General features: G+C 44.3%; 1 protein-coding gene across 1 annotated transcript; it reads left to right on the top strand.

Moving 5' to 3' along the window:
- The first annotated feature begins 1,659 nt into the window (after positions 1 to 1,659).
- HAUS1 (HAUS augmin like complex subunit 1) lies at positions 1,660 to 15,964 on the top strand. The gene is made up of 9 exons (XM_075262387.1): positions 1,660 to 1,689; positions 4,928 to 5,102; positions 8,370 to 8,514; positions 9,676 to 9,810; positions 11,613 to 11,736; positions 12,639 to 12,704; positions 12,800 to 12,871; positions 13,472 to 13,519; positions 15,831 to 15,964. The coding sequence occupies exons 1-9, from the start codon at positions 1,669 to 1,671 to the stop codon at positions 15,909 to 15,911; spliced, it is 867 nt and encodes a 288-aa protein (XP_075118488.1). The 5' UTR covers positions 1,660 to 1,668; the 3' UTR covers positions 15,912 to 15,964.
- The last annotated feature ends 1,309 nt before the right edge of the window (positions 15,965 to 17,273 follow it).

The following is a 17,273-nucleotide window of genomic DNA, read 5'->3' as shown; positions in this document are numbered from 1 at the left end:
CATGACGGACAGACGAAAAATTATATCACATACATGAACGAGATTTTGTTGAGTGTCATTCACACATCACAGTTAAAAAGGTGCATTTTTTGAAAAATCCAGCATGATGACTGTAGCTATGAAATCGTTAGCATTTGCCTTATATATTTAAGGGATTCTGCCATTAAAAACCTCTCTTTTGTGGAAAAGGCTATTCATCTCCGCCGCGCCATTCCTTAGAAATACCGTTTTTTTACCGGTATGCAAATTAGTTCTCTCGCAGCGATGGGTGCGGGCCTCACTGCTGCTCAATAACAGGCTCCAGCGACGCCTCTATCTTCTGCTGGATCTTCCCCTTCTTTCGTCTTTCTTTGGCGTCACCTCCGACACCTGCGCAGTTCGCTCTGCCAGTGAGACACTAGTAGAGCCGACTGCGCATGCCGGCCATAGTTCCAAAGCTGCAAATGCGCGCATGCGCAGTCGGCTCTACTAGTGTCTCACTGGCAGAGCCAACTGCACAGGCTTCGGAGGTGACGCCGAAAGAAGGGGAGGATCCAGCCGAAGATAGAGGCGTCGCTGGATCCTGTTCTCGAGCAGCATTGCATTTCCAGCGTTGGGGCCCGCCCTCATCGCTGCGAGAGAACTAATTTGCATACCGGTAAAAAACAATATTTCTAAGGAACGGCGCGGCAGAGATCACATCTAAAGGTAGGAGACGAATAACCTTTCTAAAGGCTATTCCAGGGTCTTATCCACAAAAAAAAGGGTTTTAATGGTAGAATCCCTATAATTGGAGAACAGAGAAATACACTCCCAAAGGACAATAAAAACCACAGCAGAATAAGATGCTGCTTTTTGCTACATGGGGCTTGAGATTAAAGGGGTTTTCCAGGGTACAAATACCCATCATCAATACCACATTAGTAAAGGTCCTACATCCAGTAACCCCAAGATCAGCTGTTCTCTGCAAACAGAAAATAGAGCAGGAAGTAAACAGCGCTGTTCTCAGTGTAGTGGCCAAACTGAGTTACTGCAGCTTAGGGACTCAAAAGTTGAACTGCAGTAACTTAGTTTGGCCACTACACATAACAGCGCTGTCTCCTACTCCAGTCTGTGTATCAGTTGCTGAGCACAGATGATCAATGGGGTTGTCATGAGTGTGGGGGCCCCCACCAATCTGATTATTCTTAGCATAGGCCATTAAAGATTTGATCCCAGAAAACCCCTTTATGGCGAAGACTACACTAGATCTTTGGCAAATCTCTCTGTATCGCCCTACAAGGCCTTTACTAATGTTAAATAATGGAGTCGCAGTCACCTCACAACATCTAGTCACAGAAATATAACGTACAGCGCCATCATCCTGCAACTACAAGTCATAGCAAGGTGACAATGTGACTAGTCAGCACATGTAACACTAGCACTGCTCTTCCACCTATGTCCAACATAAAGTCCCAGGTAAAAGCCTCAGACTGCATCACATCGGTCCTCAGCCCCATATAAAGGACATCACCTCACATACAGTCCTATGTAAACTACATGCCGGTCCTCTCGCCGCCTCACACAGCGTCTCTCGCCTCACGCGTCGCCGCTGCTTCCTTTTATACGCGCTGTATCTGGCGGCTCCGCCCCTTCCCGTGACGTCAGCCCTATGAAGCAGTGGCGGGAGTCTGAGGCGCAGCAGGAAACATGGATGAGAAGAGCACGAAGGTAACATGTCCCCGGGAGGAGCCAGGACGGGGCTGTCACTGCTGTCACACGGCCTTGTGTTGTGGGAGGAGGAGGACTACAAGTACCAGCAAGCCTTTGTATTCGTTATAGCGCTGCAGGTGTCTGTGTGTAGTTATCTATCTATAGATATATAATCTATACGCACAGCTGTGTTATATATAGGAAATCTCCCAGTCTCTAGCCATGGTGGCCCCATAACCTGCCTGTAGTCTAGTGACCTCTGTAATAATATCCCTTGGCACTTGTTCACACCATATTATTATCCGGTATAGCTGCAGGTTTTCACTGCAAATAGAAATGATGGGGTTGAATGGTGAATATATGTAATATGGGGCTATATATAGGGTAGTGGGTGCCAGGCTGTGGTAAATGGTGACTATATGTAATACCGGGCTATATATAGGGTAGTGGGTGCCAGGCTGTGGTAAATGGTGAGTATATGTAATATGGGGCTATATATAGGGTAGTGGGTGCCAGGCTGTGGTAAATGGTGAATATATGTAATACGGGGCTATATATAGGGTAGTGGGTGCCAGGCTGTGGTAAATGGTGAGTATATGTAATATGGGGCTATATATAGGGTAGTGGGTGCCAGGCTGTGGTAAATGGTGAGTATATGTAATACCGGGCTATATATAGGGTAGTGGGTGCCAGGCTGTGGTAAATGGTGAATATATGTAATACGGGGCTATATATAGGGTAGTGGGTGCCAGGCTGTGGTAAATGGTGAGTATATGTAATATGGGGCTATATATAGGGTAGTGGGTGCCAGGCTGTGGTAAATGGTGAATATATGTGGTAAGGGGCTATATATAGGGTAGTGGGTGCCAGGCTGTGGTAAATGGTGAATATATGTAATATGGGGCTATATATAGGGTAGTGGGTGCCAGGCTGTGGTAAATGGTGAGTATATGTAATACGGGGCTATATATAGGGTAGTGGGTGCCAGGCTGTGGTAAGTGGTGAATATATATAATACGGGGCTATATATAGGGTAGTGGGTGCCAGGCTGTGGTAAATATATGTAATACGGGGCTATATATAGGGTAGTGGGTGCCAGGCTGTGGTAAGTGGTGAGTATATGTAATATGGGGCTATATATAGGGTAGTGGGTGCCAGGCTGTGGTAAATGGTGACTATATGTAATACGGGGCTATATATAGGGTAGTGGGTGCCAGGCTGTGGTAAATATATGTAATACGGGGCTATATATAGGGTAGTGGGTGCCAGGCTGTGGTAAGTGGTGAGTATATGTAATATGGGGCTATATATAGGGTAGTGGGTGCCAGGCTGTGGTAAATGGTGAGTATATGTAATACGGGGCTATATATAGGGTAGTGGGTGCCAGGCTGTGGTAAGTGGTGAATATATATAATACGGGGCTATATATAGGGTAGTGGGTGCCAGGCTGTGGTAAGTGGTGAATATATATAATACGGGGCTATATATAGGGTAGTGGGTGCCAGGCTGTGGTAAATGGTGACTATATGTAATACGGGGCTATATATAGGGTAGTGGGTGCCAGGCTGTGGTAAATATATGTAATACGGGGCTATATATAGGGTAGTGGGTGCCAGGCTGTGGTAAGTGGTGAGTATATGTAATATGGGGCTATATATAGGGTAGTGGGTGCCAGGCTGTGGTAAATGGTGAGTATATGTAATACGGGGCTATATATAGGGTAGTGGGTGCCAGGCTGTGGTAAATGGTGAGTATATGTAATACGGGGCTATATATAGGGTAGTGGGTGCCAGGCTGTGGTAAATGGTGAATATATGTGGTAAGGGGCTATATATAGGGTAGTGGGTGCCAGGCTGTGGTAAATGGTGAATATATGTGGTAAGGGGCTATATATAGGGTAGTGGGTGCCAGGCTGTGGTAAATGGTGAATATATGTGGTAAGGGGCTATATATAGGGTAGTGGGTGCCAGGCTGTGGTAAATGGTGAATATATGTGGTAAGGGGCTATATATAGGGTAGTGGGTGCCAGGCTGTGGCTCTCTGGCTGTTGTAGAACTACAATTCCCAGGTTGCATCCACTACAGGTTGGAGATCACAGATATAAGCGCTTATTCACACATCGGGGCATGTACCGAGTCGTGAGAAACCTCCGCACATCCGAGGGTGATCTGTTTTCTTGGGGTCTTCAAAGACGTCAGTCTATTGAGGGATCTGAGAAACGGCCCAAGAAATAACCAGTCCTGTTATGTAACGGATCGGCATGCGGACTGGTTAGAGAGAAGTCATGTGACTAGATCCAATATTTTCTATAGGGTCGGGTACTGTCCGCTAGGAAAATGGCCATGAAAACCTGTTGTGTGAGTAAGCATCGAGGCTGTGGGGACATGCTGGGGGTTGTACTTCTAGGCGGTCACTGCTGGAGGGGCTTTTCTAATCCATTATTTGAGGTGTCCTCTTGATGTGATAAAACATCAGTCAGTCGGAGAAGGAAACAGGGGCTTTGATCAGTGGGCACTAATTTCATTACTGGTGGGGGAGAAAAATGGTCTCGTCTTTGAGGTCAATTTTCTATGAACAATTGAAAACTGTGGACAAACCCCCCCCCAATATGTAAGAGGTTAGGCTTAGGTCCCATCTGTAGTGGAGTCTCAACTGAAGACTGCAACAGAAAAACACCAAAAAAGTTGTTCATGGAGGATTTTTCTCTCCATCGGTTTCAGTATGACAAGGCAGAACTCTTTATAATCAATGGGGTCTGCTGGTGTCCATGTTTAACCCCGGATGTAGCGGTCTGGTTCTCTGTCAGTCAGGAGCTCAGCAGACCCAAACGACGGAGATCCAAATACAGAGGTGAACTGGCCTTAACCACAGCTGACTCCTTCATCATTGGCGTTGGGTGTCTGCTGTACAACACCGCCGGCACTTGCCGTATGTAGTGCAGGATTAATACCTGAGCCCAGGGGCACATATATGCTAAATGTCAACAAGGGGTTATTCAGTTTCTGATATTGATGGACTAGCTTTAGGGTCTGTAGGTTCCTGCTCTGCTCACTCGGCAGGTGTAGGTACTACAGTGCTTTCCCATAGAGTTGTATGGGTTTGTATGGCTCATGAGCAGCGCAGCTCCCGGGATATAAACCATTACCAGGAGACGTGTTGGCTTGGCACAGTTAATCTGTTGGTGTCAGACTCTCACAGAACTAAGAATAGACCATCAATAGTAATATTATTTTTATTTATTTTTTTGTATCTGCAGGTTGTCACGTGGCTGAAAAAATTATTTGGTAATAAGGTCCTGCCACCCTATGAGGTGAACACCCGAACAATGGATCTGCTCTATCAACTGGCGAAGTGCAATGAAGCTCGTGATAAAGATTTATATCTCGTCCTGGAGGACCAGAAACTGAAGGCAACTGAGATCAAATCTGACGGTAACTGCATACATGCTTGGTGCCAGGGTTCTGGAGTTGGTCGGACAAATCACTAAATCAAACTATTTTCCACAAACTGACTCAGGGCGGGTTCACACCTGCGCCTGGTCTCCGTCTTCTGCCCTAGAAACTGGACAGGAGATGGAAACCGGCAGTCTGTTTTCAAACCCATTCATTTGAATGAGTTTGCAAAGTGTCCACCTATGAGCGTCTTCTCGTCTCTGTGGCGAAACCGTTTTATTTTAACCGGACACAAAGTCAGACATGCAGGACTTTGTGTCCGGTTAAAAAAAACCAAAAACCAATTTCGCTGCAAAGACCAGAAGACGCTCACGGGCGGACACTGACTGCCGGGTTACCGTCTCCTGTCCAGTTTCTCAGACAGAAGACGGAAACCCACAAAGTGGAGAGCGGGCACAGGTTTGAACCCGCCCTCAGACTTCTACTCCAACTCCACGGTCAGTTAGAAGCAGTAAGGGTCCTCAAAATCCATTTAAGAAAAATGATTGATTCCTTTAAGAGTAAGTATGTAACAAATTATACAGCAATTATTTCTTTAAACTTTTTAATATAAGCAAAAATAATGACTCCTTTTATTTTGAAGCCGGAATTCGCTCACTTTTTTGACTACAGCCAAAACTGGTCCAAACTCCACGACTGATTCCACAGCCCTACTTGGTACACATAGTATTTGGTAATAGAGTAGTAGCGCATCCCTCCTCTATATGGCCCTTATGGAAAGGATTTAAAGGGGCAAATTAGAACATGACTGCAAGATTAGACCACACAGGGCTTGACTGTAATCTATAACCATGGAGACACAACCATAGAATAGGTGATCAGTATCTGCTGCGTGGTCCGGGTGTTACATTCCTACTGATCCAGCCGCTTCAGGACGTTGGAAGCCATATTAGTGGATGGAGTCAGAAGCAGCTTACCTGCATTATGTTGGCACCGCTATACAGTAGGCTGTGCTGGGAGACCCCATCCATTGTATAGCGTTGGGGTATCCCATCTCTAAACCTTTTAATATATATTTAATTAAATATAATTACTTACACTAAAAATTAGCAGTGCCGTGTACTGCAAATAGACTGATAGAGAATGAATCGTGAGTATATTCACATTACCATTAATACAGTCCATTGTTGGCATCCGCCATAAGATGACAGTAGTAGAGTAACCGACACAGATGGGACCCATTGACTATGATGTAAAAAAAAAAAAAGAATGGACACTTTCTTCTGTCATTTTTGTTTACTTTTGTAATGAAAGGCACAGGACTGTTTCTTCCATCAGAAGAAAAAAAAAAAAACTTGAAGGAAGAAAGCTTTTGTCATGTCTTTTACATGGTGGTGAATACTGACAGATACCTGACAGAAAGAAACCCACCCATTATGGTAGGAGAATGAAACCTGGCAGTCCATCAGATGCTTATGGCTGAGCACAGCGGGGACACCTATGGTAGTTTGATGGTACAGACTCATGGTGCGTGTACAGCTTTCCCGTTATGTGCCCTGGGAGAAGAGATATCGGTGCATTTATCGATAGCTTTTCACTGTCAGAAGGGTGTCCCTGACAGTCTAGCTGGGAACGCCTCTCCTGACAGTCTGTCCGTCGCAGGGCATCATGGCTGGGCGGTAAGGAACGCCCCTCCAGACAGTCTCTCTGTAGCTCTATACTATCAGTTCCTTGCCGCCCAGCCATGATGCTCAGAGACGGACAGACTGTCAGGAGGAGGACTTCTCAGCTAGACTGTCAGGAACACCCTTCTGACAGTGAAGAGCTATCAGTAAATACACCAATACCTCTTGCCCTGGGGCACATAACAGAAAAGCTGACAATGCAGTGAATTCAGTATGCTGTCTGCTTTCTAGCGGTAGATAAAACAAGTGTGCGCAAGGACATGAAAGGTCCTGTTTAAGGGCGTGAAACCTTAAAAAAAAAAAAAAAATCCTGCTGCTCTATCCCCAGCTCTCTGGTATCCATCCCTGCTGTCCACGCAGTAAAGTCACTACTGGCAGTGATGGAAGTCAGTGACGTCACCCGTTCCTGTTCAGCCTCTGATTGGTCTCAGTGGTCGAATGCGGTGACTTCATAGCAAATGCCTGAACGGACATGCCATGCCATGCATGAAGTGCCATGGACAGGCGAGTACCACTTTTTTTTTTTTTTAAAGGGATTCTACCATTAAAAAACTTTTTTTTTTTCTAGGTAACACGTCGGAATAGCCTTTAGAAAGGCTAATCGTCTCCTACCTTTGGAAGTGATCTCCGCCGCCGTTCGTTCAATATACCGGTTTGTACTGGTATGCTAATTAGTTCTCTCGCAGCAATGGGGACGTGCCCATTGCTGCTCGAAAACCGACTCCAGCGCCACCTCTATCTTCTTCTGCATCCTCCCCTTCCTTCTTCGGCTGGACGTCGGACGCCTGCGCAGTATGCTCTGTTCGGCGAACTTCGCCGAACGTACTGCGCATGCCCGCGGCCATAGTGCCGACACCGCAAGTTCGCCAAACAGAGCGTACTGCGCAGGCGTCCGACGTCAAGCCGAAGAAGGAAGGGGAGGATGCAGAAGAAGACAGAGGCGGCGCTGGAGTCGGTTTTCAAGCAGCAATGGGGATGCCCCCATCGCGTCTCCTGCGCTGGGGGACGCCCCCATCGCTGCGAGAGAACTAATTAGCATACTGGTACAAACCGGTATTTCGAACGAACGGCGCAGCGGAGAGCACTTCCAAAGGTAGGAGACGAATAGCCTTTCTAAAGGCTATTCCGACGTGTTACCTTTAAAAAAAAAAAGTTTTTCAATTGTAGAATCCCTTTAATGTTCCTGGACAACCCCTCTTTAAAAAAAAATTTTTTTTTGTGTCTTAAGATGGATTATAGAAATAACAAGTGGCTAGGTTTATGTGGTGGAATTTGTACAAGCTTCAAGAATTTGAAGCTGAATTTTTTTTCCTCCGTGGAATCTGTCAATTCCTCACAAGTGCAACTTATCTGTGTGTACCCAGGAGAGGCGAGCTGGATGCTTTTTCTTTACTCTGGGTTATGTAATACAGCACATATTGCACCTTGTCCACGGAGGTCAGCTGGGAAACAGCAGAGGCAAAAATCTAAATATCCTCCGGGCCAAAATGGGCCAGGTTCTGAAGGGGTTAATCCTATAGGGCAACGTATTCTTCTGTTACTCCAACGTATATGCCTTCTCTTGGTCACATATAGAGCTGCTGCATCATTTCTATATTCTCTGTATACTTTATTCCTACAGCTGCTAGCATCCAGGCGCTCTTGTTTGACACTCTGGGTCCCTCCTTTACTAACACCTCTGGTTTGGGCCGCATGGGCAGTACTTACCTGAACCAAATCATTGGAAGCTGCCTTACACTGGAATTAAAGGATTCGTCACTGACCAGGTAAACCCCAGCGATTATGGGAGATTTCTGTGGCATTATTGTGTTCAATATCATACAAGGTTGTATTCAGTATAATGTGAAGCAAACGCTCAGCTGAGAAAATGTATAAAATGAATGGAAAGTTGAGATTAATGGATTTATTTATTTTTTAAGATTTTGTATAAGACTGAAGTAAATCCCAAAAGGAAAAATGTAAAAGAAAGTTCAGTATTACTTTGTGTCCATTCCTGGGTCATTCCATGTCAAGTGAACCAATGATTTTTACCTCTATATTTTTAATTCTTTTGAGATTTTGTTATTTGGTAGTAGTGTGTCAGAGAATGCAAAATGTGAAGAAAAATAAATTCTAGAATTTTTTTTGATTTTCAAACCGCGGGTGATACAGGGCATTGTCAGCCGTATGTTACAGCTGACACCCGCAGGGCATGGTTTGTTTGCGGGAAGTCCTTCCTGGCAGCACCGTACTATTACGGCAGATGTCGGGAAGTGGTTAATTCTAGCCCGAGATATGGTAAAAAAATATGTAAAGCCATACCAGGCCAAAATTTGCACTTTTTCAAAACTTTAGAAAGCTGTAAAAAATGAACGGATGAAGAAAAAATTCTAAACTTTTAATTTGTAATTAGCTTAAGTTGTACTTCATTAAAAATAAAAAAAATCTAAAGACGTCAGGTAAAAAAATATTCATATTTGGATCACTTGATATGGAATGACCCTCCTGTTTTTTGCCTCATTGCAGGTTGTGAACAACTACACCAAACAACGCTTGTATAATTTCAGCCTTTACTTTCAGAGCTGTAATCATAATTCTCCTACTTAAGGTTGAGGCACCACATAGCGGAAACGCAGATTTTTTATTTATTTTTTTTTGTTGCAGATTTTGCTGTTTTTTTTTTTTTTTTCTTTTTCTTTTTTTTCTTTTCTGTTATAAGCCGAATGAAGCCACTTGTTTTGGATTACATTACCTGATATGCTGTTTATTTGGCACCCAGTGCCACCAACACTTCTGTAAATCCAGGAACACTACTAGCTTTGATGCTAAACAACCCCCAATTGTCACACTATATATTATACCATACAGGAGAGCTGACAGCTCGTCTGTATAATACACCACATGTTAGAGCTGACACATTCTGTATTACACCTGTTCTCTTTTCCCAGCTATATTTGTGCTGTCAATGAGATGGATTCTGAGCTGACAACAATTGAGAACACTAATGAAGAACTTGAAGTTGAGCTGAGACGTCTGAGACAAAAACTAACCAAAGCTCTGGTGCTGGAGAGAACCCTAGAGCAGTAAGTACTGACTGTTACTGGCTGTGTGCTCTAAGAAGTGGGAAGTTTTTATAGCTGCATTGTATCAGGCAGAGCCATATGGCAGTATGGCGCATTTTGGTCCCAATTGTGATGCAGGAACTCGCGTTACAATAGGGCCAAAATGCGCCTGTCGCGGCTTCCAACAGTTGCAGCTTCCCCCTCCGGAGTAGGCTCAAATGAATAGGCCTAGTCCGGAGGGTGCTGCCACGAGCTGGATGCCAGGGCTGAATCGGCCGCGGAGTCCCCCTGAGGAAAGGACAGCTCGCTTCTTTTTTTTCCATGAGCGGGAACATGCCGCTCACGGAAAAAAGTTAGCTAGCGGTCTACGTAGCCCTCTATTGTGTGGGGGCGGATTATGATGTGGATTCAGTGCCAAAATCCGCCCCCTCTTGCCCCGTGTGAACAAGTCCTAATGGCTACAGACCTGTAGCATTGACATCCCACTTAATGAAGGTTTTAGAGAGACTGGTCCTGACACATCTCTGACCTCTAGTGAGTTCTGCCATGGACCCCCTCCAGTTTACTTATCGCCCAGGCATTGGGGTAGATGACACCATCATTCACCTTCTTCATAGAGCTCTTTCTCACCTGGAGAAACCCAGGAACACTATGAGAATAATGTTCTTTGACTTCTCCAGTGCTTTTTAACACCATATAGCCAGGGCTACTGAGGAACAAGCTGGACCTTGTTGGTGTGGACCATCACCTGTCCAACTGGATCCTAGACTACCTGACAAACCGACCACTATATGTTGGAGCCCAGGACTGTGTGTCTGACACTGTGATCTGTAGTATTGGGGCACCACAAGGTCCAGTTCTTGCCCCATTTCTCTTCACACTGTACACTGCAGATTTTAGGTGCAACTCATCCAGCTGTTACTTACAGAAGTACTCCGATGACTCTGATATAGTTGGCCTCATCACAAAAGGAGATGACAGGGAGAAGAAGAATTAAACTGGGATTTTGTTGAATGGTGCCAGCAGAACCATCTCAGGATTAATGCTGGGAAGACCAAGGAGATGGTGGGGGAGCAGAGAAGTGCTCCGAATCCAGTGGATATTCAGGGGACAGGCATTGAGATAGTCAGGACCTATAAGTATCTGGGTGGGCTCCTCAATAATAAGCTGGACTGGGCTGATCACCTGGAGGCGCTGCACAGAAAGCATCACAGCAGCCTCTACCTGCTCAGGAGGCTGAGTGCCTTTAGAGTCCAGGGGACAGTTCTTATGGCCTTTTTCAACTCTGTAGTGACATCAGCAATCATCTTTGGTGTGACCTGCTGGGGGAGCAGCATACAAGCCAGGGACAGAAATAGACTTGACAGGCTGATCAGAAGGGCCAGCTCTGTCCTGGGGAGCCCCCTGGACCCAGTACAGGTGGTGGGTGACAGAAGGATACTGTCTGTGGTGACCTCCATGCGGGAGAACAACTCCCATCCCATGTATTAGACTGTGATAGCACTGGGCAGTACCAACTGCTTCACCCCAAGTGTGAGAAGGAGCTATCGGAGGTCCCTCCTCCCAACCACGGTCAGGCTGTACAGTCAATACTGGACTAAGCGTAAATCACTCCGTACAGAGAACTGAAAGATCCTTAAGTTGTGATATCCCTCCTACTATCTTCTTTACCTTTATCTTTTATCTGTACCTACTGTCACTGTAATGCCTCTGCCTGGGAGCATTTGTATTTTGTATTACTGTATTATCCATGCTGCTGTAACACTGAATTTCCCCATGGTGGGGCTATTAAAGGGTCTTTTATCTTATCTTATCTTACTAAGGGATGTCAAAAAAGCAGAGGAGCAGTGCAGTGTGGAGAAAGCCAAACTAGAAGTGAAAGAACAAAACCTCAAGAAAATGAAGGCTAAATCTGAGGAATATAAATACAAGATCCAGACAGCAAAAGTTAGTACGACTCTTCCCTGAATCTTAAGATTTGATATGTATGTGACTCCCCATAAATATGATATGGGGGGGATTTACTAAAGCAGAACTCCCATGGTGTGCCAGAGTTCTTAATTCTGCTGAATCGGCTGCCAGTGCTCAAACTGATCACAAAGCACCAAACAAAATCCCTTCCTTCTTTGCTCCCTTTGTCTGCTTTTCCTTCAACCTTCCTTTGCTGGTGCAGGGCCAAAATCCTGCTTTGGTCCTGCACCACTAATGGTCTTGGCTCCCTTGTAGGGTCTTCTAGATGAGACCTCCGAGACTTTGCATCTATAGTGGCACATAGTCCTTTAGTCACATCTTCCAATAGTAGCTATGCGGTGTCTTCTTTTGTACAATTTGTCATGACTTGGTTTCTGTATGTTTGCCTTGTATTGAGACCAGGTGCAATAGAAAGTGATGGAAAGCAGTGTGAGACTGGAGCAGAATTCTCTCGGATTTTTTTTTTGTGTGTGTTTTTCTAAAACCTGTGTTTTAATAGGGATTTCCTGGCTTTATAATTGAAGACCTGTTATTAGGACAGGTTCTTCATTAAAGATTGATAGACCTGACAGGCCACGGCCAGCTGTCTGAAGATGCTGCAGCCTCATCATTACTTGACCAGCACTGTGACTGTGCTTAGTATCGCTTGAATGGGACTTGGCTGCGATCAGTCCATAAGACCAATGAGCACGATGTCACATGGCCTGTGAAAGCAGAAGTGGTCTTTAGGGAGCGCCATTGTGGCTTCAAGCAGCTGATCTGTGGGGTCCCTGGGTGTCAGACCTAAGGATAGGTCATCGATTTATACTAAGTCCTATTTAATGTTTTTATAAATGGATCCTATTTGATCCTATATGTTACGTCCCTTTCCTTCATAGGATCAGCTGTCGTCTGCAGGATTGGAGGACTCGTTAACCCATCGGTCTCTGGTGTCTTTGTCTGAGGTCGGTATTCGGTTTACAAGTGACATTGTGGGAGAGCAGAATCATTAAAGATCTTGTCACTTACTGACTATAAATCGTTGTTCTGATCCCTGCAGACACTGACCGAACTGAAAGAAGAATCCACGGCTACAAAGGAGAAGCTTAAATCTTACCTGGACTTGGCGCCTGTTAGTAATGTGTTGTATTGGGGAAGGGGGTATATTGATTAGAACAGATGGGGGAGGGGGAACATCCTACAGATCTCAGAAGAACTCCATTGACCTTTCGCACCCCTAATTCCTTTGTGATGAGCCGAACCATCAGGTGTGGGCCCGGCCTTGTCCTGCCTTCTTGTCCAACCTCTCTAATAAACTAGCAGATGAAGGGAAGCAAATCTCTAAAGCTTTCTTTAATCCATCTCTGGTCTGAGAAGACTTTCTATTATAGTAGGGGAATATTTGTTCGTTCTTCACATGTTTATACTCCATTTTTGATTAATATTTTTGTTAACTTACACATGCCCTGTACAGTTTGTGCCTATTTGTCAAGCAAAATGGAGCACAAAATGACCTAGGTGTGTATTTCTTGCTGCTGGTTTGCAGGAGATTTCTGTACTTGTCCTTAATGCCATTTCCATAAAGGTTTTGGTCACTTCGAGAATAGAGAGGTCAATCAATCTAGCCCCACCCAGAGTGAGCTGCTCCATATTGTAGACAATGGGTACAATACAAGAGCGCCCTTTGATGTCCCACTGTGTTGCTTTTCACTTGTCTTATTGTGTATTCCAGAATCCATCCCTAGTAAAGGTGAAGATCGAAGAAGCGAAGAGGGAGCTTGTAAGTAATAGGATGGGGGTCATCATCTGTTATTTGGATGTGGATTTTACCCTTGGTAAATTAAAACTTGGAAAATCCACTTTGAAAATCTGTGAGATGTGCATTGAGAGAGAAAAATGTCCTATCAATGTAATCCACATGGCATGTATTGTAACCTGCTCTGGATATAGGACATGCAGAAAGTGTTGTGTATACGTGCTCCTGCCTGTCATCCAACTGAAAAGGACATATGACAAGGCCTTTATAAGGAGTGATCTTTCATTCAGCTGCGCTCAGCCAATCATATTGCTCAGAGCATTTTTGATGATGCTAAGCACAGCCCTTTATACTTTGATCCTGGTCAGGGGCTGATTAAAACAAGGCAAAATGTGTGGGTGCCCAGGGCCCGAGGCTGTATGGGCCCTATTATAATCTGGCCTCATAACAACTGTATTAGGGCTAGTTCACACGGGGACATGGAGGAGGGTTTTGACAGCGGAATCCACGTCATAATCCTTCTCCATACAATGTTAGGGTTAGTTCACACATAAAACGTGTGGCTTATTTTGGCACGGAAAAAAAGCTTCCTAATTAGGAAGCCTTTTTTTTTTTTTTTTTTTTGGAGCTTTTTTTTTGTAAAAACAGCTTAAAAAAAAAAAAAAGCCAGGCTGTTTTCCCCTCCTGTAAAGTGAATGGGCTGAAAAAACCACGTCGCGTTTTTCCACGTGGTTTTTGCAATAAACTGCGCAGAAAAAAACACGCGGTTTTCACCTCCCATTCACTTCTATTGCTTTCTTCAGGCGGAAAACGCCTGAAGAAAGGTCATGTCGCTTCTTTTTTCCCTGCTAGCAGGAAAAAAAAAAAAAAAAGCTAGCAGTCTACATAGACCACTATTGTAAAGGGGCTGATTTTGAAGCAAAATCCGCTGTCAAAATCAGCCTCTTTGCCTGTGTAGACTGCTAGCTTTTTTTTTTTCTTCCTGCTAGCAGGTTTTTCTGCTAGCGGAGAAAAAGAAGCGAAATGACCTTTCTTCAGGCGTTTTCCGCCTGAAGAAAGCAATAGAAGTGAATGTGAGGCGAAATTCGCGTGTTTTTTTGCAAAAAACAAGCAACGTGTTTTGTTTTTTTTTGCAAAAAAACGTGCGGGAAAAAAAGGTGACGCTGCTTTTTCAGACCATTCACTTTACAGGAGGGGAAAACAACCTGGCTTTTTTTTTTTTTTTTTTTAGGGCTCATTCAAACTACGTAAACGGCAGCCTATTCTGAACGTAAAACACGTTCAGAATCAGCGGCGTATAAAGCAGTTCCCATTCATTTCTATGGGAGCCGGCATACGAGCGCTCCCCATAGATATGAATGGGCTGCTTTTTTCAATACGAGCACTCCCATTGAAGTGAATGGGAAGTGCCCGCGTGTACGGCTAGCTCTGCTCATGCCGAGCCGTACACGCGGGCACTTCCCATTCACTTCAGTGAAAAAAGCAGCCCATTCATTTCTATGGGGAGCGCTCGTATGCCGGCTCCCATAGAAATGAATGGAACTGCCTTATACGCCGCTGATTCTGAACGTATTTTATGTTCAGAATAAGCTGGTGTTTACGTAGTGTGAATGCACCCTTTAAGCTGTTTTTACAAAAAAAAAGTTCCAAAAAAAGCTTAGCAAGATCCAAAAAAAGCTTCCTAATTAGGAATCTTTTTTTTTTTTTCCTGTGCCAAAATAAGCCACATGTTAATTACGTGTGAACTAACCCTTAATACCCGACGGGTTTATATGACCAAACATGCCTGAACCGGAATTACTATTATACTCTGGAAATCTCTTCAGACCCCAGAATATAATTAGCAGAGGCCTAGGGGAAGTGAATAAACATAAGTGATACTCACCTTTCCTACTCTCCGGCACCGATCCCCGTCCTCATCTGGCCTTCTTAGTGACGCCTGGGACTGCTGAGGCCTATGGGTGATGATCGCGTGGACAATGTCAGTATCATGACACATAAATACAAGTGTTATGACACCAGCGACTGGGACCTGTGCTGGAGCCCTGATGAGATGTTTCACTTGCCTACCATGGGGCTAAACAGACCCCAGAGAGTAGAATAGTAGTTTGTGGTGCAAACCTCAAAATTTTGGGGTTGAAATGAACCTGAAACCTTGGTAAATTCTTGTTGAGAATCAGAATACACACTCATGCACACTGCCTGTCCTGGTAACTGTACTGTATGAAATGTTATATCTCTCCACATACTTTGATGACTTCTCCAGACTCACATTTGTTCTAAATTATATTTTACAACTTGCATACCAGTAATGGACCCTGTACTTGTTTGCTAGAAAGCAACAGAGGACGAGCTGAACTCTAAGGTGGACATGATGGAGTTTGTGTTACCAGAGCAGAAGAGACGCATCCCATAAGGCTCCTAATAAAGAACTGCGTAGATGTATCCCCACCACCAGATGCAGCTTCATCTTCCTATGAATTGTCTCCAGTGACAACCTGTTATAGGTGGAAGCCAATTTTATGGCAGTCAGGAACCAACTTGCCGAATACAAGTTGCCATGGGCTTTTAATTTTTACAATAACATTCCTAAGCGCGAACCTCTAAATGCCAGCCACGGTTTCTGATTCTACGACTTCCTCTGAGGTAAATGGGATTTCTTTCCATGGTAGAAGATTGTATAATCTGTAATATTATTTTTGCTGTATATTAAATTATGTATAAAGAAATAAAGTTGACTATTAATACACTATTACCCGATAAATTAATACACTATATCAGGATAGAGACTTGTTCTGATTTATATATGTAGCTCATGTTATCTAGACTGGATATAACTGTAACAAACCCTCAGCTGTGAATCTACCATTAAAATTTAATTTTTTTTTTTGTTGATCACACATAGGAATATCCTTAAGAAAGGCTATTCGTCTCCTACCTTTAGATGTTTTCTCCGCGCCGCCATTCGGTATAAATCCCAATTTTCGTCTGTATGCAAATGAGTTCTCTCGCAGCACTGGGGGCATTAGTTAATGCGGGTAAAATCCTGTACACAAGTACTGAATATTTGTAAGGGTCAGAAAGAAGTACATAGGCATGTCCATTAACTAACAAGCACCTCCGTTGCTGCGACTTACTCCTGTCAGGGCAACCAGGTTTTGAGGCATTTATCACGATATGTATATATTGACTAAGAAAGGCCTGAAAGATTGTCGCTAACATCAAGAACATTACAGAGCTCACAAGTACATTACAATATACTAAATAGTAGCTGAATCAAGGCTCCACCCCTCAGATGTAGCAGAGATGAGTAAACGATAAAACGGGGACGAAGCAGAAGAGTGGCAGGCTGCGGTAAATCCATAGGAATGAATGGACGCAGCCGGCATGCAGGGGGTTAAGCAGCCATTTCCATTTATTCCTATGGGTGAGTGCTATTCGAAGCGGGAGTTTCAAATAGTACTCGCTCATCTGATATTATAGCTTTTCCCACAATGTTTGGCCAGTAGCCAAGCGTTGTGGGAAATAACCTCCGACCTCGATCCCGCCGGAAAAGATCGAGATCAGAATTCCGTTTGCGATCATGAAATTTACTCGATCGCTGATTGGAATCCGAACATTTCCCAATCGCTTAACCCTACACAGGAAGTCTCTCATTTGGTTTGTGATCAATAAAAGCAGATTATCTGCAAATGCTGTTTCATGCAAAGACTCGGAGCCCCACTGTCAACTCCTTTATTTCCTGGTCTTGACAGACACGTTGTAATAAAGTTTCGAC

Source organism: Leptodactylus fuscus, chromosome 1, assembly GCF_031893055.1.
Source record: "Leptodactylus fuscus isolate aLepFus1 chromosome 1, aLepFus1.hap2, whole genome shotgun sequence".
NCBI lineage: Eukaryota > Metazoa > Chordata > Amphibia > Anura > Leptodactylidae > Leptodactylus > Leptodactylus fuscus.
This window is presented reverse-complemented; position numbering and strand designations above follow the sequence as displayed.